Source organism: Manduca sexta, chromosome 11, assembly GCF_014839805.1.
Source record: "Manduca sexta isolate Smith_Timp_Sample1 chromosome 11, JHU_Msex_v1.0, whole genome shotgun sequence".
Classification (NCBI taxonomy): Eukaryota; Metazoa; Arthropoda; class Insecta; order Lepidoptera; family Sphingidae; genus Manduca; species Manduca sexta.
Genome location: NC_051125.1, coordinates 1631558 through 1656559, shown reverse-complemented (window position 1 = coordinate 1656559; position 25002 = coordinate 1631558). Strand labels below are relative to the sequence as shown.

Genomic DNA, 25002 nt, shown 5'->3' with positions numbered 1-25002 from the left:
AAAGAAGGTATTTTACCCCACAATACGAATAACTTACTATGGGACCAACTTCCAAATCGTAAAATAAAACCGCTGCTCCATATATACTCATTGAGTCGTAATGTACAATTTAGTTCATTATTAAGGTAGGGCATTAGTATTTTAAGGTAGGGCATTAGCATTTTAAGGTAGGGCATTGCCCCTCAATGCCCCCCCCCCCCCCTCCTAGCTACGGCCCTGCTTAACGCACGAAGTTAAAGAAAAATTCTAATCTTTGTTTTTACTCGACTTTTTACTATTTTTATTTATGAGCCAATGTAATTGACCCATCGTGATGCGAATCGCGTGCGTAGGTACTGCGTTACCGTGTGGGACGAAAATCTACTTGTGATGAAAGGTCACTCCTAAATAGTTGACCCTATTGGTTCAAGGAATGATCGGATCACACATGCGAACTGAAGCGTTAGACGCTTCGACTTTCTTTGTCTTAATGAAAAAAAGTATTGCCTGGCTTTTGAAGAGGTTGATCGTAATGCGCCATTTGCAAAATCACACGCTGAGCATTCGGATTAACGTTTCCCATTCTTTTTTTTTTAGGAAATACTGATTTCATAACTTGGCAACCCAAAAGAAATGGCGAACTCAGAAAATTTATATGAATCAACGGGTGTATTTTGCAAAAAGTGATTATTAAATCGACCTTTGTAGTTTCTGTACACTAAACCTAAACCGATTTTAAACAATGTAAATTTGAGTAGCTACAGGTGTGAACGCAGTGACATAAAAGCTCGAAGCGAAGCTCGAAAGTCGAATCACATTAAAGCCCGGGAATTGGATATAGAGGTGAATGATTCACCTCAACTTTTTTCGCCGCGTTTCCAACTTTGCGTCTTCATCTAGGCGCATTTTTAATCAAAGACTTCCACTTGGGCCCCATACAAATGTTTTCAAAATCGGTATGTACAGTAGATTATATTTTAATAAAAATATTTTATAAAAAATAATAATGTTTTCTTTATTTTCGCGCGGTATTACTAAACATTAGGGGTAAACTTTTCTATGAGTTGGTAACTCTGTTTGAATCACCGAATTCCGATAGAAATCCACAAATCTCAGTTGAAGTCCGTCAAAAGTCAAAAGCTGTTTGTTTGAATTAGTAGAACATTTAAAAAGCTTCGTTTGAGTTTATAACTTAGTTCATTTTTATTATTGTAGCTCATAATTATCGTAGACGTTAATATTTCACACGGAGATTACGTTAGGAACGTGAATCGCGTTGAAAATGTTTAAGTGAACGTGCAGTCACAGTTTGTACCGCGAAGTGCAAACGTTATTTTTGTTTCGGCGGCGCCAACCGGTGGACGTAATCGAATACGGTTTTTTTGATCCGTAACCGCAAGCGATCGTTTCTTTGTGATCAAGCAAATCGTATGCGTTCTCCGTGCTTTTTAAGAAACTGTTGTGCTGTGTAATGTTTATACAAGCGAACAGTAGTTAATGCAAGCGGCGATGTCCGGAGCGGCGACGCCAACGGCGACCGAGGCACCTGTGCCGGTGCTGGACGAGCGCGATGTGGAGCCTCGCACGCCGATGAAGAGGCTTGGCTCCACTCGCAAGCTGGCCGCCTTCAACAGTAAGTGAAAGCTTACTCTCGTGTATTTTACAGGTACAGGGGTCCGGCGTCTTTCACGCACCTCACATGCTCTCTTCTATGATTTCCATTGCAGATCCTTTGTTGTGCGTCAGCGGCTACCAAACTGTCGTCTTGATTTACTAATAAAATAATATTTGTTGACTTGTGCCTACTACATATACATAGGTAATAATATTTCGTTACTACATAAGATGCATTAAGCAAGTATAATAATTCGATACACACATATTTTACTGATCACGAAACAAATTAGCACAAGCCATAGACTTAATTTTTTTTTACACTTTAAACTTTTCACATATATATTTTTATTATTAAGTGTTCATGATACAAAATATGTTTAAAGAATTAAGTTTTATAGAAATAATTTCAATGAAATGAGTAAACACTATGTATATTTTGTATATGAGTCATTTCACATAAAGGAGGAAAATCATGAAATTATATATTTTTTATAAATATCTATAACATATTGTATTATGCTATTGATAACTCATTTCAAAAATTAGCATGCAATCAAAAATTAAGAAACACTTATATATTTACAAATTCATAGGTAAATAAAGAGGAAAGTTGATAAAGTTCTCCTGCTGTTTTTCACTTTGAACAGAAGCATGTTGCATGCCACCACCACCACAACACAAAAACCATAACAGTTATTTTCATTACCTCTGATTTGGCTATATTCATTTGATATTTCCTAGAAGTAGCAATAAACATGTTGTCACACTTTTTAAAAGTGTTTGAATAGCTAAAGGATGTTAATATCCATTTGAGACAGTTTTAAAGTATACCTCACACATCCCAAATGTGAGTGATGAGTCACCAACTCATTGATTTAAAACAGTTAAGTATGGGTTTGTTTTGTTACTAAACAAAAGTGGAACAATTTACACTTTACTTTTTTCCTTAAAAGAAGCAAAAATTATATAATGAGACATCTCTATTTGAAGTGTTCAGGAGACAATTTCATTATGGATATTCTGTAGATTCCAGAGTTTAAAAGTTTTTCTATTATATTTTTGACCTGCCCCACTAGTCATGTTTTTGAATATATTTTCTGTTACAGCTAGCTTAATTATTTGTCATTATAACAGAGACTCACAAACATTCTACAGCTTACATTGAAGAGAAAAAGCTTACATTGAAATGATATATTTTAGCTAAAATTCTACTGACACTGCACAAAGGTGGGGAATAATAGGATTTTTTTTCGCACCAGTCACATTCACTCATATGTAATTTTTTTATAGATGCATAAGTTTTTTAAATATTTCTTGCAACAAATGTAGGAAAATAATCTTTTAACTGCTATTTTGAATTTTTTATGAGCTCTGTAGATATACATATCGGGTGACAATACAAATGTCATACTCCCATATGAAAAGAAAACTATATATGCTTTGGACTGTCTTATATGTTAAATAACGGATAAATCTTAGTTGAAAGATGAAACACTTGCTCAGTATGCACATTTTTATATAATTAGGTAATATACAATGTGAAACTTCATGCTGTGGTTGCGACAGGTAGGTTGCCACTCAGCATAATGCTGCACTGCAGCGTGAGTCACAGCATGGCACTGATTTTCAGTAGCCACCTTAAGTAACATCTAAATGCTAGCAAACAATTGCTTTAAAACTAAAACTAAATTGCAGTATTACTCTAAGAAAATAACAATTTATCAATAATTTGTAACCAAGGTGTTTTGTTTGCAGAACATCAATACTAATCTCTTGTAAAGTTTGTGAATTTTTTTTTCTTCCATGTAGGCGTAACGCACCAAGCATAATTACAAAAATATATATTGCATGCTTATATGCATGAAACACCATACTTTGTCTTAGTTATAAGTTCTTGCCAGGGGCAGTACATCTGCAATATTACATGCTATGAGCATAAATGGTCACCACCATGTTAATAATAAAAGTTAGGCAAATTTAAATATTTCTTTAAAATTTTGTTTATTACTGTGATTTCCTTTTTTTTTTGTTAAATAAGATTTTAAGGTTGGTGTGTATATTTTCAGATAAACTTAAATAATTCAAATCCGCCAAATATCTACTAGAAACGGACTTTTATTTTTTTTTATGTTTTTTAAAAATAAAAAACACCCAAATAATGTGATGGCCAGAAAAGTCAGACGAATCTTGTAATTGTAACGAATGCAAGATGTGTCGGTTCTGGTAGTCGATTTTTTTAGGTCGAAATATTCGGCAAACAGGCATTCATCAAAAGATTTTTTTTAAATGTAATAAGGGGCCGTTCAAGTATTACGTAATGAAATTTTTGAAGATTTTTGACCCCCTCACCCTCCACTGTAACGCGCCGTAACGTGTTCCTGTACGCCCCCGCCCCCCTTTCAAATGTTATGTAACTCTAAAGTGACATTTTGTTTTGTAATATTCACAATTATTTTACGCAAAATACCTTTGTAATTGTTTTAAAATAAAAAAAACAATGTTACATAACGTTTTACAAGACCTCCCTTCCCCCCAAATTGCGATCGCAATACTTGAACGGCTCCTAAGATATGTCTTTTATTTTTTTCAATAATACATCAATCAAATAATTATTAATACTTTCTTGATTTCTGTTTTAGAAATGAGCAAAAAATTCAGTCAGTTAGGGTTGTTTTATGAATTAGTTTATAGGCTCAGTAAATTTTTAACTAAAGTTATTCGTTGCCAGAGAACATGAAAATCGTGTGCACCGTGTGTATAGCTCGGTTATATGTTGTTTCGGTTACGGGCGGCGCGCTCGCTCGATACTCGGCGCCTCTCGCCTCCCGCTGCAGCTGTCACTATCATCTGGAATATTCCGCCGTGCCAAATGCTCTTACAGTATTTTCCAATGGAACTCTCAGGCAACGTAAATACCGCCGTGAATTTGGAAGGATTACTAAGATAACTAATATTTTATAATTGTAATATAATAACGTATTTAATCAAATATTTGAGGTCATATTATGTATGTTCGTGTTTTGTGCAAGTTGTGCACATGGACATTGCCACGGCCCACTGGGCAGGGTCCAACCGCGCCGCGCCCGTCGCCGTCATCGCAATCCTCGCGAATAAATACCACGTAGGTACTCCAACGGGAAAAGTGGACGATAAATAACTGCGGCTTGGTCGTATTTAATGAAAATAATAACTAGTTTTACACACTTAACATTACATCATTCCGTCCAATAACAATATAAAATATAATTAATTCATTTCGTATTCCCCCCGAGTAGTCACCACAGGTCGTAAACATATATTCTAATTAATTAAATAAATAAAATAAAATTACTAATGGCATATTCATGTTCTATAGAATACTAGTATTTGCTTGTAGCTCTGTCCGCGTGAAAAAGTTTTTGGATGTAAAAGCCTCCTTTTATATTTTCCTGGGATATAATGGAACTTCTATTTTAAATTAGACCTCTATCAATACATCGGTGAAAACTGTATTCGATTCCATGCAGTAATTTTTGTGTGTCCCGAGATAACAAAATAAAAATTCTTAAAACAGTTGTTTTGGCTTTTGTTGCTTTAATAAAGAGTTATTAGTTTATTCCATATTAGATTTTCTTCAATATATAATGTACAGACTTTGGCTTGTTACAATGTTATTATAGGTATGTAAATTAAAAAGATAATGATCGTGTATGTATATTTTGTGATCAGTGCCTAGCAGTACGTTGTAATTCAAACATCTGGGCAATACGGCTACTATTTATGGGCAGACACATGAAATAATTAATCAGCCGGTTGATTGTTGCCGAGTGCAGACACTTCGAGTCTGCATCACGCATGGTTCGGGTGTACTTTGTTTAAATACTTAATCAGTCTATATCCGTCTCACAGACCTGCCCGCACCTGCCCTCGCTTCACATGAGGGGGTTGAACTCTACGTCATCGAGCAAACTACGAATATTAGTCAGCAATAATGTAATTACTCGGAAGTGGTACAATTTCATACGTTTGATAATTGCACATGACTCATTGAGGCGCTACTGCCAATCGGTGACAATCTGGTAATACCATAGGAGGTACGAACCACCTCAAGTAGAAGTACAATGTTTGACAAATACAATATGATTATGTTATCGATCTACAGGTAACTCCATCGCGCGTGACTCTCCTGATTCTCATAGCTCATAGCATAATATGAATTGAGTTGCGCATTTGAGGAGATAGCTCTGGCTATACACAGCTATATAAGCACCGCGGCGATGCGCACGTGCAGCGCTTGTGCGGCAATATGTAATGACTCGTATGTGCGGCGCATTACAGCTTGTGCCAGCTCCATCAAGTTCTTAAATCTAAGTCTATGCTGACTTTTATGCGATGCAGCAATATATAATGTATACTATTCTATCTTTAGTATTATATAAAGCTGAAGAGTTTGATTGTTTGTTTGATCGTGCTAAACTCAAGAACTACCGATTCGAATTTAAATGAAACTTTTAGTACTAGATAGCCTATTTATCAAGGAAAGCTATAGGTTATCACACTATGACCAATAGGAGCATGAAAAGAAAAGGAATCTTTATTTCTTTTGAGAGTTTCCGCTGCGTGCGCTGTGTAAACCGTTAAAGTCAATCATGTATGACGGAATGTTGTTCTTTCCAAAAGTTCAAAAAAAAATACTCGTATATATAAAACAAAGTCCCCCGCTGCATCTGTCTGCCTGTCTGAATGAGATAAGCTCAAAAACTACTCGACGGATTTCGATGAAATTTGATGTGGAGATAGTTGAGAGACCCTGGGAAGGATGGAGGCTACTTTTTATTACAGAAAATATAAAGCGGAACTTCTATCCCGAAAAACGCTTCCACGCGGGTGAAGCTGCCAGCAAAAGCTAGTAATATATGTAAATGTATAGTCTTCTTTTTTTTTATTACATGTGGCGTTGTATTACTTTGTCATTTTCCCTCATAATGATAAATTGTAGCACAAGTGTCTTGACTTATTAAATATAATATTTTAAAAGTTAGCGAAATTCTGGGTTACGCTGATCTGCGTCACTAAGGCATCGCCACACAATCTGCATTAGGAGTTACGAGATGCATGCTGGGCTGCTCACCGCGCGGGTCAGCACTCGGCGGGTTTGGACATCACGTGTGCGGACAGCTTAATTTGTCGGCACGAGAACGTGTTATAATCACAGGCGAGTGAAGCTAATTGCTTGTAGCCGCGGTCGGACTTTGTCGGGCTCGGTGTCGCGAACATAATGCCATATTCAATAAGTGACACGTTTGAATCGCTGTGTCGCGCCCCACCTCCGAGGGCTCATACATCTCTCCAATTATATTATATTTAACCATATATGCTATATATTATAAACTTATTAGAAACATTGTATCGGGCTTAACTATACTAACTTAACATTAGGCGAAATTTTGTTAGAATATTATCCACGTACGTTATTGTCATCATATGGCTGACAAAGCTTTTTGAGCTAGCTGTGCTCTTGTATTATTGAGCGCGTGCTGTAAATAGCAGTGTCTAAATGAGCCAGCGTAACGGTTTCACGACGTCTGTGTCTGACGTCGAAGAACCGGAATGGATTGACTTTTTGTACTATGTTTGGTTTCTGTAACAATTGGGACTCGGCTGCGTTTGATATCTATGCGTAAGACGCGTACTCCCGGAGTGGCCCTTTCCTCGGCGAGCGTCGGTGTCGAGTGGCGAGTGCTGTACGTTACTATTGTCTCGAGTAATTTAATGTTTCCGCCGCGGCCGTCCGCCGCTCGCGTCGGCGAGATCGTTTCCTCCGCGCTCTCTAATGAATAAATTATGTAATGCGGTAAGGAGCTGGTGAACCACACGCGACCGCTCATTGGACACTTCCCGTGACTTCACCCACGCACCCTCGTCCCTCAGCACCGCGTAAGCTCCCACTGTACATGTTCATGTTAACACAACGAAAATCGTGGGCAGGAAACTGACCCATGCCGCACATAATATCTTAATCTGTTTTAGCTTGAGTGGTTGTTGGCTACTGGCATACTAAAATTTACTGATTTTTCGCTATTGGTGGTTCAACCCGTAACTACTAAAATGTATGAGTTTCTATCTCCCGGCGCCGGCACTGCAATGACTCTGAATTGACAAGAAAAATGAAAGAAAGGTTTTTAGAATGATTAGCGAAATTCAATGTCAAGTAACCGCTTTAGAGCCTTTAGATTATATTATTATTCTATGGATCTACATAAAGCCTAGTGAAGCGGTCCGGTGCGGGTGCACTCGCCGCCTCTAACAACACACACAGAACTGAACACTAACAACACGGTCAAGGGCGGACATGGGAGGATAGCTTTGTATTTAGAATGTGGTGATGTGAACTGTGATACTCACCGAGCGGATACTCATCGACTTCGATCGATTGTAGTTTGACATCGTTTGTGTAGTCCAGCCGTATTAATACTTTTTAAGAGCACGAGCATATACTTTTTGCACGTCATGAGAGGTATAACACCTCGCATGCGTAGGTACCTTACCGTGTCACTTAAAAAAGTGATCGAAGTGTTATTTGTGGTATAATGTGTAATATAATTCATGTCATACCAGCAAGCTGGTGGTGAGCAGCAAAAACACAATTTTCTCTCTCTCAAACCTTCTTTGCCATAATATGATAATATAAAAAATAAGTAGTTAAATTATAGTATAATAAATAATATAATAATAATATCTGACCTGTATTATATACTTGCCCACTGCTAAGCACGGGCCTCCTCTACTACTGAGAGGGATTAGGCCTTAGTCCACCACGCTGGCCTAGTGCGGATTGGTAGACTTCACACACCTTCGAAATTCCTATAGAGAACTTCTCAGATGTGCAGGTTTCCTCACGATGTTTTCCTTCACCGTTAATGCGAACGATAAATTCACAAAGAATACACACATGATTTTTTAGAAAAGTCAGAGGTGTGTGCCCTTGGGATTTGAACCTGCAGACATTCGTCTCGGCATTCCGTTCCACACCCAACTAGGCTATCGCCGCTATTATACATTATAGTATCAGCCCTTTATTATGTACTGTGTTCCACTGTTGGACATGAGCCTCCTCTACTCAGTAATATTGTCAGTGACATGGTTTAGGACTTATCCACCACGCTGGCTAAGTGCGGGTTGGCAGACTTCATATACCTTCAAAATTCTTATGGAGAACCTCTTAGCTACGCAGGTTCCCTCACAATGTTTTCCTTCACCGTTAAAGCAAGCAATAATTTACAAAGAATACATAATCATAAATGTAAAACTTTAGAAAAGTCACTGTCCTTTGGGTTTTGAACCTATAGACATACATCTTTGCAGTCCGTTACACTCCCAACTAAGCTATCGCCGCTTTATATTATACTGTCGTATTTTTTTGTACGGCTGGCGCCCGCATGCCATTTGATATTCTCAGTTCTCACTATGTTCTTTGTCGAGCCATTGAATTATGCCGTAGCCTGTAGCATACTGTCTTATCGTATATTAATGCAGTATTGTCTAATAAGGCCTTGTAATACGCGCAACGGATATTTGGATGTTGTGGGCTTCAGTTAATTTCAGACGCTGTGACCCATTGTCACCACCAAGCGTGTAGACTTGCGTGGAATATGTATTATCTGCGCGCAAGATAACGGCTGCGCTTTGTATTGTGTTATGTGTACCAATTAGTGCAATAACAAGAAAACAACAAACAACTCAGGCTGTTATCTCGCACCGCTCGCGCACGGCCCCACCCGTCCCCGCTGCTGCGTCCCCCGGCGCCGAGAGGGGCGGTCATTGCGCTGCCGAAACAACACCGCCGCTTCGTCGAAAACAGCTGGCTTGTATGGGAACGCGTATCGTTTCCTCACGGCGCGGCACCGAGCACGTAGACCTTTGGCACAGATTGTATCGTATAGTTCCGGCCCGTCGACTAGCGACCGCCGTACTTTACCCAAAATCTGTTTCGATTATTTTTCATTGTTTTATGTTTCCACAACTTTCTTTAAACTTTGGTGTAGAACACTAACATGAATACTTTTACATAACAAAACTTACTAAAGAATGTATCTGAATTGTACAGGGATAAGGATTAATTGAAACGAAGAAATCGTTATGAACGACCATTGAATGAATATTATTATATTAAATTTATAATTATAATTTATACGTCACCCCTTGTTTGTTTGTTCTACATCTACTAGGCCATAATTCTACACAAGTCACTCCTGTACGATAATGAACTCATGGTTTCGAAAACACTTTCTTTTTGCTGCTGCTGGTGTGGTGTTGACAGTGACAAGACAATGAAATGACTGCGGTTAACCCTTGGTGTTGGCTTATAGAGTATTGGGATATAGGTATTTTGTAACGACTTCCAATGAGCATGTCCATTCCACTCTACGCGTCTCTACTGCTATTGGCTCCTAGATTTGAACTGTATAACCGACAAATTGATCGAACACATTACTTGGCCAGAGAGATAGCTGAGGTGCAGACTGTAGAGGTATGTAGGTACGTCGGATTCACCGGCTCACACTATCCCATTCCCGCTAATTATGTACTTAATTATTATTATACTTTATTTTAATTGTGTAGATACTAATTCCAACGACAAAATCAATGACTAACACTAGCTGTTAGCGCTCGAATTGCATGGGACACTCGGCGAGCTGTGGAGCTACCGAGTCCAGAGTTCACGTGGTCGTTCCTCGTCATTTGCTGGTAACAAAACTGTTTACTCAAGTAAAGCGGCCACGCACTCTACCATATTCACAATAGGTACGGTTTACATATAATTATAATATGATTTGCTTCATAGTAAATGTTTCGACTGGTTTATAAATGATATCAATCTTTCCTCGCCAGGCGATACTATTATTATACTTGCTTGTCCTTAGTCGAATAAGTATTCATAGGTTGATATCCTGAAACACACTGTCTTCCGCGGGCCACTATAGCGGCCTTTACGCGTTGTGTACGGTGGCTACTCTCCGGACGGGGATACAAATATCCTTCTACCAGATAAGAAAATAAACTACTGAGATTTAATATTTATATAACATTAAATAAATATAAAGTTCGTGAACCAATGTTTCTAGCAGTTCTGAATAACACAGACAACCATACCCGGTCGAAAACTACCCGTAGGTACATACATTACCTCTATCACATGTATTAGCAACAATATAATGCGTGATGCGTGTGAACTAGTAGGTAGGTGTCGCCGCGAGTGATAGTATTTGTTATTGTAATACGAATTTTCCTCGAAGCAATGCAGCGTGGCGTCGTTTGCGCCCCGCGCGTGTCGGCGGAGCTCGGGAGCAATCGCCGCCTCCTCCGACAGCTGATGTATACTAATCAGCGCTGCATCCTACCGACACGACGCGAATGCGCACCATGTAATGCCGTGCATTCGATAGGCTATACTTGATTCGGACCAAACACTCGACACGTCTATCAATCTTATTAGTAATAATGCTATTGTCATAATAATTAACGCTAATGAAAATTACCCTATTGTAATAATTTTAAACAGCCGCCGATGTAAACATAATGTGCATCTGATTCACAGAAGTTGAAATATAATTGCATAAATATGGTTTTTTACTTTTTATTTATTTGTAATAAGGTACACCATCAGCACTACATATTACATCAATCAATATTATAAAAACTTTTTGAATTTGATATCTTGATACTCGTGCACTGCGATTTTATGCAAGTCGCACTGCACTCAAAACACCAAAAAAGGCCCTTGCTGATCCTTATGTATTCTCTTTGATTGAGACTATTCTATGAGTATAGGCTATTTTCCTGGAGACTTACCCCCTTATTCATAGACGTTTTTTATCTAAGGACGGAGTAAAGCTGTGATAACAAGTCTGTTTCTCAGTGCTGACGGCATGACAGCCCTCGCAGTGCGTAGACATAGGGCCGTTGTGATTGGCTAATATTGAGATACAACAATATTAGCCAATCACAAAGGCCCTATGTCTGTTTCTCAGTGCCGTTGGGCATTGAGAAACAGGCTTGTTATCACAGCTTTACTTCGTCCTTAGATAAAAAACGTTTATGAATAAGGGGGTTAGTGTTAGTTGCACAATCTCGCACCATTTATTCATTGAACCGGCGCGCGTGTAGTGGTGTGAGTCGAGATGCATCAACGAGCCGCGCGCCGCCTGCCGCCTGCCGACCAGTGCGTGCCTTTACTTGTAATGTATCACAATTAACTTGATTGCTTCGACGTTTTAACAATAAGTACATAATAATATAAAATATGAAGAAAAACATAGATAAAAAACGGGCGACCTAAAATAATTATATAAATGAAAAAGAAAAAACACAAGTCAAGGAAAACTAAACGCCGAAAGGAGTGGGTAACTGTCTCTCCTCTAATAATGATGAGCAACAATATGACTATCCAATGTCTATCATAAAATCAAGAACGACTAAATGTAACGTAACCTTTAAATTGCAAAGTTTACATTACACGGCCTTATGACTTTACGCTTGACTCTCTGACACATCATTTCAATACCAACTTCGCCGCCGTGAAAGAGTTTTTCTGGGATAAAAACCCCGTGATATATTTTAGCCTATGTCCTTCCCAGGGTCTCAAACAACTTTATACCAAATTTCATTGAAATCCAGTCAGTAGTTTTTAAGTTAATCGCGTTCAGACAGGCAGACGCGGCGGGAGACGCTGTTTTATAATATGCAAGGATATAAATTAATAAGACTGTTGTTATTGCAATTAAAGGAACATAAATTATTCAGTGTACATGCACACTAGATATAATTGGTTGCCGGGAGAAGTAGAGAAACATGATTGGTGGCACAAAGAACGCGTTGCGTGCACTCAGCTCCTCGTCAGTGAGAGATGCATAGTCCGGTTAGGTGTATTGAATCAAATCTTCACTAAATATAACTGTTTGTTGGTATTGAACTCGCGTGTCTGGGTGCCGTAAACACGTGACGTGGTCTCCCGTAATACCGCAGCCGCTGCGCTGCGCCGCCTCTCGCCGCCTCCCGCCGACCGTCGACTAACAGCTGGTGTAAAGCGTGCTGAGCACATGCACACATTCGAGCCTGCCTTTCATGTCTGCAGAACAATTGCAGCCAGAGAATGAACCTACTCCACCAGGACTATCTTTGACTCGGAATACCGGCGAGAACTTGTTACAATGTTGCATTTAGTGCTGCTTGCAGATCCAACAAAATGACTAATAGCGCTCTTTGTGGTTTTAAGAGAATGTGAAGTCACTGGTGTGTATACACAGCAACTAAGAAAGATTTACAATGTTACTGAGTAGCAAATGTTTCTTTTAGAGGAGGTTCGTTGAATCGTAAAAACGGAGCAAATTTTTGTATAACTAGTGACTAGCAAAGGAATCGGGACTTTGGCCCGATATACTCGTATATGACAAATTCTGGGAGAGTGTGTTGTTCCTTGCGCCGATTTCATTACAAAACCTTATCCTGATCCGTGATGATGCCCAGCCCAATAGCGTAGTTTCGTATGATTTCGTATTATTATTTTATATGTAACGGAAAATAATATGAAATCAGCATCACAATTGATTGTAAAATTAAGCAGTTATTCATATTTGAAATATTGTTGTGAACAAAAGTGGGGATGTGGTGATGTTATCGCGCTATCCTTTTCTCACTCATGTAGCATTATGGCCGGTGGCACTGGGTGACGTCATATTTCACTATTACTGTAATTTCACAGCTTCCCTGTCCACCAAATTTCAAGGCTTTTAAGCTTATTTATAATTGTGTGTACTTTAAAAATTCTTATTCCCATAGATTTTTGATAAATGTATTTAAAAAAGTCGTCAACTACTCTATTGGCAACTTCTGTACGACGACGGTGCTTGTATGATTTGCAAATTATTGTTACGCTTGACCAGCAACTCCGACTTGAATCCTATCGAATGTTTAATTTGTGGGAATAACTCAAGAGGGAAGTTTTGTGCTAGGAATCCTGCGCCACTATCAGAAAGCTGAGTTTAGAGCTGAATTTTCTGAGGAATGGGACGCTAAACCGCCCGCTTGTAAACGATATGCTTATAAAATCGATAATTTAATCGTTTAAAAGCGGTTATTAAGTCAAGATGTCTACCTAGTAATGTTGTTTTTTTTAATGTATAGAAAATACATTGTTATAAACCTGGTATCCTCATTATTTTTATTTACTCGTAATTTTAGTATTTCCACAACCTAACATTGAAGCTAATGTTTGGTTTATTGCAATAAAACAGCATTTTCTTTGTAAATTAAAAGAGAAATTATATTATTTGCAGATTAGGGATAAAAAATGTTTTTTTCTTTGTCAGAGATGTTTAAGGCAAAGATATTCCATTCGATCCTCGTTTTCCTAAAATTTTAAACAATGGAATAAGCATTATCACTATTAGAAAAAATACATTACGTTATAATTTTATAGCCATTTTGCGATTATTTGCTGTGCTGTGATTTAATGTATTGCTCAAAACACGATACTTATAACTTCCCTCAAATATTTTAATCGTTTTTTAAATTTTATTTATAATGTATTTAATAATTGCTTAAAAAATAAGTAAGACAATAGATTTAGAAGTTATGGGAATATTCTATGGTTACATTAAATTTAAAACGGTCCTCATTCTTTTTTATACGACATTGTAACGAGAAGTAGAAACTTACGCTCGACAAGATGCGCGCGTTTTCGTCAGGTTGGTCCGGCTCCTGTGTTTTTGCATTTTAGTAATAAATTAAGCTGTTAATTTAAGTAAGTTACAGAATACATTATTTTGTACACATAGTCGCTATATTTTTAGTAGTTTTGGTACGCAAGGGACGGGCTCTAATTATAATTACTTTGTAAATGTGTTTAAAATTACGCAAGTTCATAAAACTACAAAAAGAAGTACATTTGACTAATATAAATCATATAAAAAGCCATAAGGATTGGACTAGCCTGACGTACATAAGTGTTGGAAATCCTAGCCTGAACTGAAAGTGTAAGGTTTGAGCCGATTTATTTTGTCGCGCGTGGGTTATAGACGTTACTACAGGCAACTGGTCCATTTCATTATGCGGAGGTGCTGTGAGAGCACACGGCGGCGGCTAGAGAGCGATGCACGCCGGAGTGGGCGACACATGGCACGCACATGTCATCGCTCGTCGCTTCCGATATCCTCGCGACCACTAATCATCTTACGTTACATGTTAATAACTAATAACATGTTTCCAGATTATTACTAGTTTTCGCTTGTGACGTTTCCCGCGTGAAAGTCCCGCTCGGATTAGTATACCTATATACTTAATGTTTAATCTCGTTCGTGAAATCAGTGCACATATTATGACTATCCATAAATATCCATTACATATTGCACTACGTTTATCATTCTGAGTCATTAGCTGATGTTCAGTCTCATGGTGCTCAGTAATTATTGTGGTAACAATATCCTTCAAACAGGAACGCAACGGTGCTTGTACAGTTGCTTGGAGGCAGAAATAGACATTACAATGGTACCTACTCCCCTGGACTCTACCATAGGAGAAATACGACTATTACAATCTTGAATAAACTATTTCGAGCCTCATGGACAAAAGTAATATGACTAATCAACTCGAGTTAATAACAAGATCTGAAACTATCATTAATTATGTTTTTTTTGTGTAGAACAATATATTCATTCTTATATAGCCTGCATACATTTCCACCATGCCAGCAGTAGGCTTATAAACAAAGAACAATAGCAACGTGCCAACAAAATCAACATTCGAATTGGTCCAATCATGCTAAATTTACTCTTTAAACAATATTATCTTGTGTTGTATATATCTAACAGAGGCTGTATGTTAATACAGTCTTCTCGAATCCCCGAAAAAAACCTGCTTATAATAATTGAACCCGTACCAGTTTAAAGTACGTCAGTTTTAAAAAGTATCGGGGACATTAACCCGGGAGCGCCTCGAACGAGGCACGGCTACAGGTCACAAGGGACGCCAGTGGACAGACTCGCCCTCATGCAAATAGCAAGCACATTAATTAGAAAAACTATCGTGAGTGGGCCTGGCAGTAGGCAGTCGGCACACGCGTCCACTGAATTATCGATTACATTGCAAGTAATGCTATCAATAATAAACCGCGCGTCTGGTATGAAGAGCTTTTAAAATTACTACTTATACGTATTTGTCATGGCAAACTACATACTATGTGTACTTGCGTCTTGGGATGTAGATGTCGTGGGATGACACTTGAAATCTGTAAAATCGTCAATATCGGCGTTTAAGTATAATTATTGCGGTCGTTAAATGTGAATTACCCGACTACCATGGTCATGGTAGGAGCGGGATAGCACTGCGCCGAGTGCGGGGCGCGGTCTGTGTCATAGATCTCATTTGGTGTACTCTCCTGCCACACTGCAAACACATACACCACACATGTATAATACGCGTTAAACTAACAAACAAATGTTATTCCAAATTATAACAATTTCCCAGCGACGCCGTGCCGTGGTATTAGTATGATGATTAGGTTTCATGGAAATAAATAGATAAGTGGTTCGACTGCGGAGTACGGACCGAGCTAGAGGCGGTCATTACTCGCGTCGAGTAACAAGCCCGCGGGCTGCGACTCTTGTAAATCGTTATAATATTATCTTACTGACATTGTTTTAGGGCTCTTTGAGCGAATGTGAAACTGCTGTCAATAAATAGGATAAACGAGATGTATCACCGGGCGCGGCTGCGGCAGCGACAGTTACTTATGCATATAATGGATGTTTTATCCTTGTACGGGTGGCAGCGAGGAACCGGGCCGAATTCCACCGCTCACCGCGCAATCACACTTCAACACGAACAAGGTTTTCCTCATTCAATTACTCTAGTTCTAAGGGCGCACACGCACTCGCACCCGCAGCACGGGGTTTGTTTACTGCCGCCGGAGCGGCGCGGCGTCTGCTTTAGCGATGTGTGTCACGGATCGAGGCGAGTGGCGCTCGATCACGTATTCATATTATAAAAACGCGTCGAAGAATTATTAGCGAGTAGTTTCCGCCGCAAAACAATTCGGCTCCCCTCGTTTGTTTCGCGTCGCGTGAATCAGAGTGGGGCGGCGCCGGCGCGCTATATTTAGCTCGGTCCCTAGCCCGCCTCAATGGACTCGTGTACATCAGTGCCTTCAGCCTTACATATGGTGAGATATCTATTTCGCCGAAGTGTAATGATTTTATAGACGTCGATGAGCAGTCGGCGTGGGCGAGCGGGTCTCGGACACTGATCCCAGGCAGCTTAGCGCGGGCGCTCAAGCTCGGGAGTCTGCACCCGGCGTGGCCTGATTATAATCGGTCGACCCGGAACAGACACCAGCCCCATGCCCAATCATCACGACCGGCCAACACCCTTTGCGACTGCCCTCCGCCCGATCGCAACTGATAATACCGTCACGCGAGACGAGCACCACGCTCACGACGCTACAAATCAATCAATAAGACACAAGTACTGTGAAATCAATAAAATTATTTGCTTAGCAAGTTATATGCGTTTTTTAAGTTTTAAATTTATCCTTACAATAGTGTTCAGCACTGCACTTAATCGCCACTGTTTCGAATCAATCATCGCCATCGTGGTCAGTGACATATGTTGCACATTCAAAAACATGTGCTTTGGGTGTGGATATTGTAGGATTAAATATGTTTTGTACGTTCTGATAAATGATAACCCGAAAACCAGACATATCGGTGTCTCACGTTCAAGCAATAAGTAATTTTGAGAGAAATAAGAAGTTTTTAATTTAAAGTTGTAATTTTTATATTGGTTCTTAATGGATATGATACAGGGTTTAATATTTAATATCATATACGCTAAATTAATTGGAGTAATCGAAATATATATGTATATAGTTTGAAAAATAAGCACCCTTCCAAATAAATATCTTCGTTTTACGTGAACAGTCAGTTAAATTTTGTACGCTTTAACATGTAAATCTTGCGTGCGAATATATTGTAGACCATTTAAGATACATATTTTGAATGAAAATCACATATTATTCTAAGCGCAACTATCGATATTGTTACATTGTATATGGGCCAGATTTGAGAGACTTTCCCACCCTCACACGCACCACTACAACTCCTGTAAGCCAGGATCAGCAGTGGCACGCATTTTATGACACCGAGCAGTGAAGCTCGGCGAGTCTCAGGGAAAACTAATTTGTCATTTTCCAATGCCTTGGAGAAGACGACCTGACTTTAAGGTCGTCGAAGTCAATCAAATGTGCGACGAGCTACCACGCGTGCGAAACGCACTATCGACCAGCGAGAGACAGACAATGGTAACATTCGTATTGGTATGGCAGAACTGCGTTCCACAGTGAATAATTATAATAATAATAATGAACTAATTATAATTACGTAGGTGATACGAAGTTCACCGGGTCATCTAGTAATATATAAAAATAAATCTCTATTCCTTTTGTCATCGCATTACCCGTGAACGGATGGAACAATTTCGCTAATTCTTTTTTGTTGTATTTATTATTATCAGGAGAAGGTTCTTATGAAAGAAAAAATTAAGGAACTGGAGCGGAAGATTATAAAATATAATAAAACTTAACCACAATGTTAATTTTACATAACTGTCAACAGTTCAACATTTGTTTGAAATATCTTTCAGCGATTGACAGAATACGGTCTGCGAATGTATTCTTATAGTCCAAGGTCCCAGAGCCCCCAGACTTTACTTATTTTCTCAGAAATAAAATATATAAAATAACGTAGTGTTAGTATATACAATAAGAGTATGCATACCTGCTAGCTTGAGCCGGCCAATTTACAGGTACTAGGTGCGAAAGGTAGATAAAAATTATACTTACATTACTTAAAGTCTCAGTGCTGTTTTTGTATATGATACTCAGGAAACTAATTCAAATATTTTTGCAAGCAGCCAGACCACTCAGAGAGGCCTAACATTCCCCCAGCACATATAAAGGCTTTCTGTGTGTATGAACGCAATCGTGATTGTTAGACGGTTTTATAGCATAGTTTTGTAAAATTTGTTATTAATTATCTAATGGATCTTCAGTAATAATTAAGTAAAATGTTCACGTTGAATGATATCAATAATAAACGCATAATTAAAAATATATACATTTCAAATAATTAATATTATGAACAAATCTTTGTTGAGTTAGAAAAATGTTTTTCATTAGATGTACTTGGGACATCTATTATTTTAACAGTAATCAATTTGAGGAAATAGTAGTTTATTTAAATTTTGTTATTTGTAAAAAAAAATACCTAATGTATTTTTTTTTTACATTTATTGATAGTACATTTCAATAATTTTTTTTAATCTTCATAGTCATCATCATTGATATTGGATAATTCATCATCAATCCAATGTTGGTATGGAATATCTTCATTATCTTCATCTTCAGCATGTTTTGTATCCTCTGCTGTAAAAAAAAATCATTATTAAGAATCAAATAGTTACAATTTCTTGTAAGTAATTCAGTAATAGTTAAATACCTGGTTCGTTCTGAAGAGATTCAGGTTCGGTAATTGGTCTCCATCGAACCAGTTAAATAGATATTGACCATCTTCCAATATCTATCCATTATTTTCAGGTCTGTAAATTGTAGGCTTACTTTGTTGTTGTACGAACTTTGTTGCTGAACTGAACTGAACCTGTTTACACGAGATAAACTCAAAAACTGTCTAACCGATTTCGATGAAATTTTGCATAGAGATAGTTTTGAGATCCTGAGAAAGACAGAGTACTATTCATCCCGGAAAATAGACGTATAGCGGGACTTTTATTCCGGCAAACACAGGCGAATCCGCGAGCAAAAGCTAGTAAGAAATAAAATATCCTTTTGGTCAAAAATGCTCTACAGTCTACACCCACTATTTCGCTTTTAGAGATGCTGGAACCCCCGAACACACACATACTCGGCGCGCCTGACCGTTGAACATATTATTGGATTTTCGCTATGGGCGAGCGTCGTTCCTTCTTTAAGTCCATAACATAATGTGTATTGTTCTGCCGCCGGTGCGTCGGTGGCGGATTCGTGATGGACACTCGAGGGCAATCGGCGTCGTGGAGGAACAATGGGAGCAGCTTCCGGTGAAGCACGCGCCTTGCAACCTAATGAGTGGCAAACAGCGAGTCAACATGACGCACCGCGAGTGTAACGCTGTGCTGCGCGTACGTGCGGCTCTGAACCCTTTGTTTTTTTTTAGTTTCGTGGGGAAAGGGATTTACGATAAATAGGCTATCCAAAACTAAAAGATATTTCAATCCGACCTAGTAGTTCCTGTGATTAGCGCGTGGAAACAAAGAAACAATCTCTTCAGATTTATATAATAGTATAGATAATAGATATATACATATAGGTATATAGATTATATTATAATTTTATAGATTTTGACATTCAATCCATAAATTGTAATTTAAAGTTTATTTTATACTCAAACGTATGTTTGAAAAGGCGGAACAAGAAGAAATCTTTAGCTTAGTTTAGCTTTAAAAGGGTAAATATTTGAAAGAGTTGCTCTAAGTCATTTGCTTTTGGAGTATGAATACGACAGGTGTCAAGTGCCCGCCAACCGATGATGGATGTGTTCAACCCATCCATGGGTGAACACACATGGCGCCCCACTACACTAAGGTACATCGCGCCATGTCGACAACGCACCCAGCCACGTTTTCTGTGTGACGCAGCCTTAAAGATCAGAGTGCCGTGCCAACTGCCGCCTCTGAAGCCATTTTTCAAATATAGACCGAATCTTTTCTATAGTCACCGCACCAAAATAAGACGCTGTAAGCATTGCTCCCATCCCGCCTCCAGGATATGTTGGAGCTGAGTTCTTTCAGCTGCTACCACCCGGTCAGCTGGTCGAAAGCTCAGTGCTAGTGCACTCTAGCGCGACTGGTACAAAAATGCAAAGGCCTTCGCCTTTAAATCCCAGAGATGCGCCCAGAAAGAAGGCCGCTTCGTAGCAGATCGTGCGATACCATCATAGCTCCACAATATTGCAATGTTTCGGGCCGCCAGCTGATCCGCCCATACCATAGGTGCCTGAGACAACAGACTATAGAACAGGTCCATAGACCATGCCAACCTTGCTTAGAGCTTTCGGCAGACGGAGTTAGGTCACCTATGTAAACGCTGCTGGGACATTCATTAGCTTGAGAGTAGGCCAGCGATATATTTATGAATACTCTATTGGTTACTGAGAACGAGTCCTTAATACTTCATTGACACCTCGATGCTGATACGAGCGCCCCCCAAATTGTAATATGGGTATTACGTGTTGGAACATTTCGTAGCCCGAGAAAAGACACAGCCTCGGATATGTCAAGCTCCACCTTATTCAGAAGTGTGAACGTATAGCGGAGGGCAGCGTTCACCGTTATCCGATAATGGGACTTGGATTAGGCAGGTTAGATGTCTTTGTGTCGGTAAGAATACTATGAATAATACCTGATGAATAGAGCGCATCCTCACACCTCATCAGCCCTTCGACTGTATGCTAGTATAAACATAGGTACATATATACTAGCGTCCCACCTTACAGCTTGTACGTTTGTATTGCGTCGGGGATCCATAAATTTAAATTTCTCACTACCCGCGTATGTTTGACTCAATAAGCTAAGCTTTAATTTCAATAAGCTAAGATTCATATAATTGATGAGGTGTGATAAACCAGTGAGTCCGCCTCACTTTACAAATGACATGAAAGAGAATATTCAAAAAATAATAATAATATCAGCCCTGTATTATTTATTTATTATTATAATTCAATGAAAGTTTACAGCACTTAGCCAAAACACTATACATTATATACTTGCCCACTGCTGAGCACGGGCCTCCTCTACCACTGAGAGGGATTAGGCCTTACTCCACCACGCTGGCCTAGTGCGGATTGGTAGACTTCACACACCCTCAAAATTCCTATAGAGAACTTCTCAGATGTACAGGTTTCCTCACGATGTTTTCCTTCACCGTTAAAGCGAATGATAAATTCACAAAGAATATACACATGATTTTAGAAAAGTCAGAGGTGTGTGCTCTTGGGATTTGAACCTGCGGAACCATTCGTCTTGGCAGTCCGTTCCACACCCAACTAGGCTATCGCCGCTTAAAAAGTAATATAAATAGTAAATAAATGGCAACTGTGAGGACATTCCGTGTGGGCTGCAAAAGTGTCTGGGACTGAGGAGTGATACTGCGCAGTAGGGCGAAGCGTCGCGACGCGCTGCGCGGCGGCTGGCGGCGCTCAGTATCGACCGCGCGCCGCACTAGTGTGCACAGTGCACGGTGCAAGAGCGGCATCACTGTCACCCGGCGCATCCAGCCAGCCCGGCACACAGCTCACGCGGTGCGAGACCGGTCGCGCCCCCCGCCTCCGCCTCCGCCACGACCACCGCACGACACCCATCTCGAGCTTGCCTGACTTGATAATCACTGCGCGGAGAACTCTCGTTCAATTGACAGGCGATCGTCGAGGCCGACGCTAGTGTCGCTCGCGGCGCGGCCCGGCGTCAAGCTGTTCCCGCGCGGGGTCCCAGAGGAGGGCCCGCCGCCCGGCGGGCTCGTTTGCTTCTCGATGCACGTATTCGGGCTCGCTCCGCGGCACCCGCTCGCCCCGCCACCGCCGCCGCCGCCGCCCCCGCCCCCGCCGCCCGGCGGGGTGCGCATGAATCTCCCCTAAACATGCTTCCGGCTATACTCTACATTATTTATAGCAGTCGGCGCAATCATTAAACTGATGCACCGACTGATATAACACTTCTTGTCGTTCAAGTTAACTCGTTCTCGATGTGTATTAAATATTTTCTTGTAGATAGTTTCAAATTAGTTGAATATAAAAGATATATCTGTATTATTATGTACATAGTTAAAGGTAATTAGATGTATAAAATATATATAACATGTGTGTCTGGCACCACGACACACGTAGCACTGTCATCTATGGAGTCTCTTCTATGACGGACGCATCAGTATCTCTTTCGAGCTCACCGTAAGCCACCAGCTTGTCATGGTGGTACCGTAGGTAATGAGGGTGTATCGTCGTCGGTGGCGGTCGGTGTCGGGCGAGGCGCGGCGGGGGCGGGAGCTGAGCGGCGCGGGTCTCCGGGCGCATCTCGTCCGGAGGCTGCGCGGCGGCGGCTGCGGGCGGCAGTCGAGCGCCGGCGGCCGCGGAGTCGCGAGCGCGCCGCCATGTTCCAGTGCATCGTGCAACCGCGCCATGACTGGGGCACCGCCGACCTCGCCAATGCGTTCCCCGGTAAACACGCGCAGACGTCACTATGTTTGTCAACACTCGCCCGCACCGCGCCACGCACACACCTACACATCGACGAGGACAAACCGACACCGTTATGTTCTATTAACACTACACTGATAAATGCTAATAACTAATTATAACTCGGCGCACACCGACTCATTTGGTTTTTTACGTGCAGTTCTTGACGTCCTGCGTCTCGTGAGCGTGTGATAGTGATTGTGTGTAATTATCGTACTGTGCGTGTTTTGCCTCGGATGGATATTGGAATCAGAAATGTTTAGTTGCGCGTGCAACAAAGCACAGAGCAGATGGTACTTGCAAGAGACGGCAGCCGGCGCGCCTCCCGCCGCTCCCCCTCCACGTGCCCCCTCGTGCACATCGCCCCCTTGCGTCCTGTATCCCGTGCACGCCCTCCCACTATGCAACAATAGCCGACGCACCGCGTATAAAGCTTAAATGTGTACAAACCTAAAAGTGAGTTGGTTTCCGCCGGGCACCCTCAGCTCGCTCCCCTCGGGCTTCCGCGCTCCCTCGATCTCTCATCTGTCGACATCGCAAAATATTCCCATTAGTCAGTCGATGCCGAATGCAGTGGTCGTGTGCACCAGATGGATGCCGCGGTGTCTGGGCGGAGGGTGGGGGGTCGATTGTGATCACAGTTTGTAGTGACGTAGTAGGGACCGGCGGGATCGGTGCATTCACCTCCCGCTACCTGCGCCGGGCACCAAACGCCCCACCGTCACCATCACACCCGCCAGACACTACCTAACTTTCACTCATACATGAATATTCTTTCACAAACAATGAAATCTTATACTTTGTATTTATCTTTAAAATCTTAAATTATTGGATGCTTTTATAGCGGGTCATAGCTGTACTGTAATTATAAATGTGTACCACCATAATCTTACCTGGGTAACACAAGCTAGGTAAGCTTGAATTTGAAATTATGTGGCGAATATAAGAGCGATAAACAATGGCTAAATTATTTACATATCTTTTACCTTCTTCGTTTTTTAATCTTTATTTAAGGAGCTTTTGGTTTTACCTAACCTACACGCTACGACCGATAAGTTTTTCGTTGAAGACATAAGTTTACTCGTATATATAGTATATTACCAGTTGAACATTGATGTCACAGACAGCCTTCCTCATATTTTGACATTGTACACCTTGTGGCTCAAAGGGAGATTATATTTATTATATCGGTATAATCTAAGAGCCCTAATATACCTTGCACATTAAATGTCTCTTAAAATTCACAAGCCATACACCTGAAAAAAAAATATTTTTTATCTATAACATCAAAATAATTTTAATAGATAGTAAACTCGGCTACTTATGTAATAAAGTAAATATATTAAATTACCTTGAAACGAACGGCCATGTCTTTGGCTTGAGAACCCAAATTGGGAGCAAGCTTTTCTTTAATACAAGTACAATGCCATTGGTTTTGCGTCAGAGGGATCGCATAAATCTATTATAATATGTCTTCTTTCCACTTTACACGCCTCTCGTTTGTCGTATTTTGATATTATATTAGTATAATAAGACACCACTATCGTTTATTTAACGAATTAATTAAAATATTCTCAGTTTGTCTCTTCGTACAAAAGCAACGAAGAGAAATATCTCTGTTACATGTGTCAAAAATCGATAACAATGTTTGTCATGTTAGGGTTGGTAGACAAAAAATGCTACAGATAAATAAAATTTACTATTTTCTCTATTTTAGACATAAGAAGTCGAGAAAACGAGCACGCATGTTAGTGTCATAAACGATAAAAACAGGAGAAATAGTATGGACAAAATGATGTGGCGTGCATCTTAGAACGGCTGTGCTGAGGCAGCCGGCCGGCCGCGCGCTCTCCAGGCGTCCTGGCGCTACAGGGCAGCTAGTAGCCGACCGCATCTTATACCCTCCTCATTTATAGTATCTATATACCTTTACTTACGGATTTACTCGCGTGGGAGTTCTCTCCTGGTATATAAATCCTACATATACAGTTATCCCGGTATATACAATTTACCCATATAAAAAGTAGCCCATAATTGGGTATTTGACATAGTAAAGAAATAAATAAATTTGGTATTGAACATTATATAATTTAAG

General features: G+C 40.1%; 1 protein-coding gene and 1 long non-coding RNA gene across 3 annotated transcripts in view; one reads left to right on the top strand and one right to left on the bottom strand.

Annotated features, from left to right (window-relative positions):
- The first annotated feature begins 187 nt into the window (after nucleotides 1–187).
- LOC115449583 (rho GTPase-activating protein 4-like) overlaps nucleotides 188–25002 on the top strand; it is a 39402-nt gene continuing 14587 nt past the window's right edge. The window contains 1 exon segment of the mRNA XM_037437669.1: nucleotides 188–1612. Within this exon segment, the coding sequence (XP_037293566.1) occupies nucleotides 1489–1612 (124 nt within the window). The 5' untranslated portion in view covers nucleotides 188–1488.
- Nucleotides 17699–24527, bottom strand: LOC119188997. 2 transcript variants are annotated; one of them, XR_005112203.1, is made up of 4 exons: nucleotides 24259–24527; nucleotides 24009–24163; nucleotides 23358–23432; nucleotides 17699–19051 (listed from the first exon to the last, which is right to left on the bottom strand). It is a non-coding gene; the product is annotated as an uncharacterized LOC119188997 (long non-coding RNA). The 2 variants fall into 2 exon arrangements; XR_005112202.1 differs by lacking the exon at nucleotides 17699–19051 and adding an exon at nucleotides 22817–22951.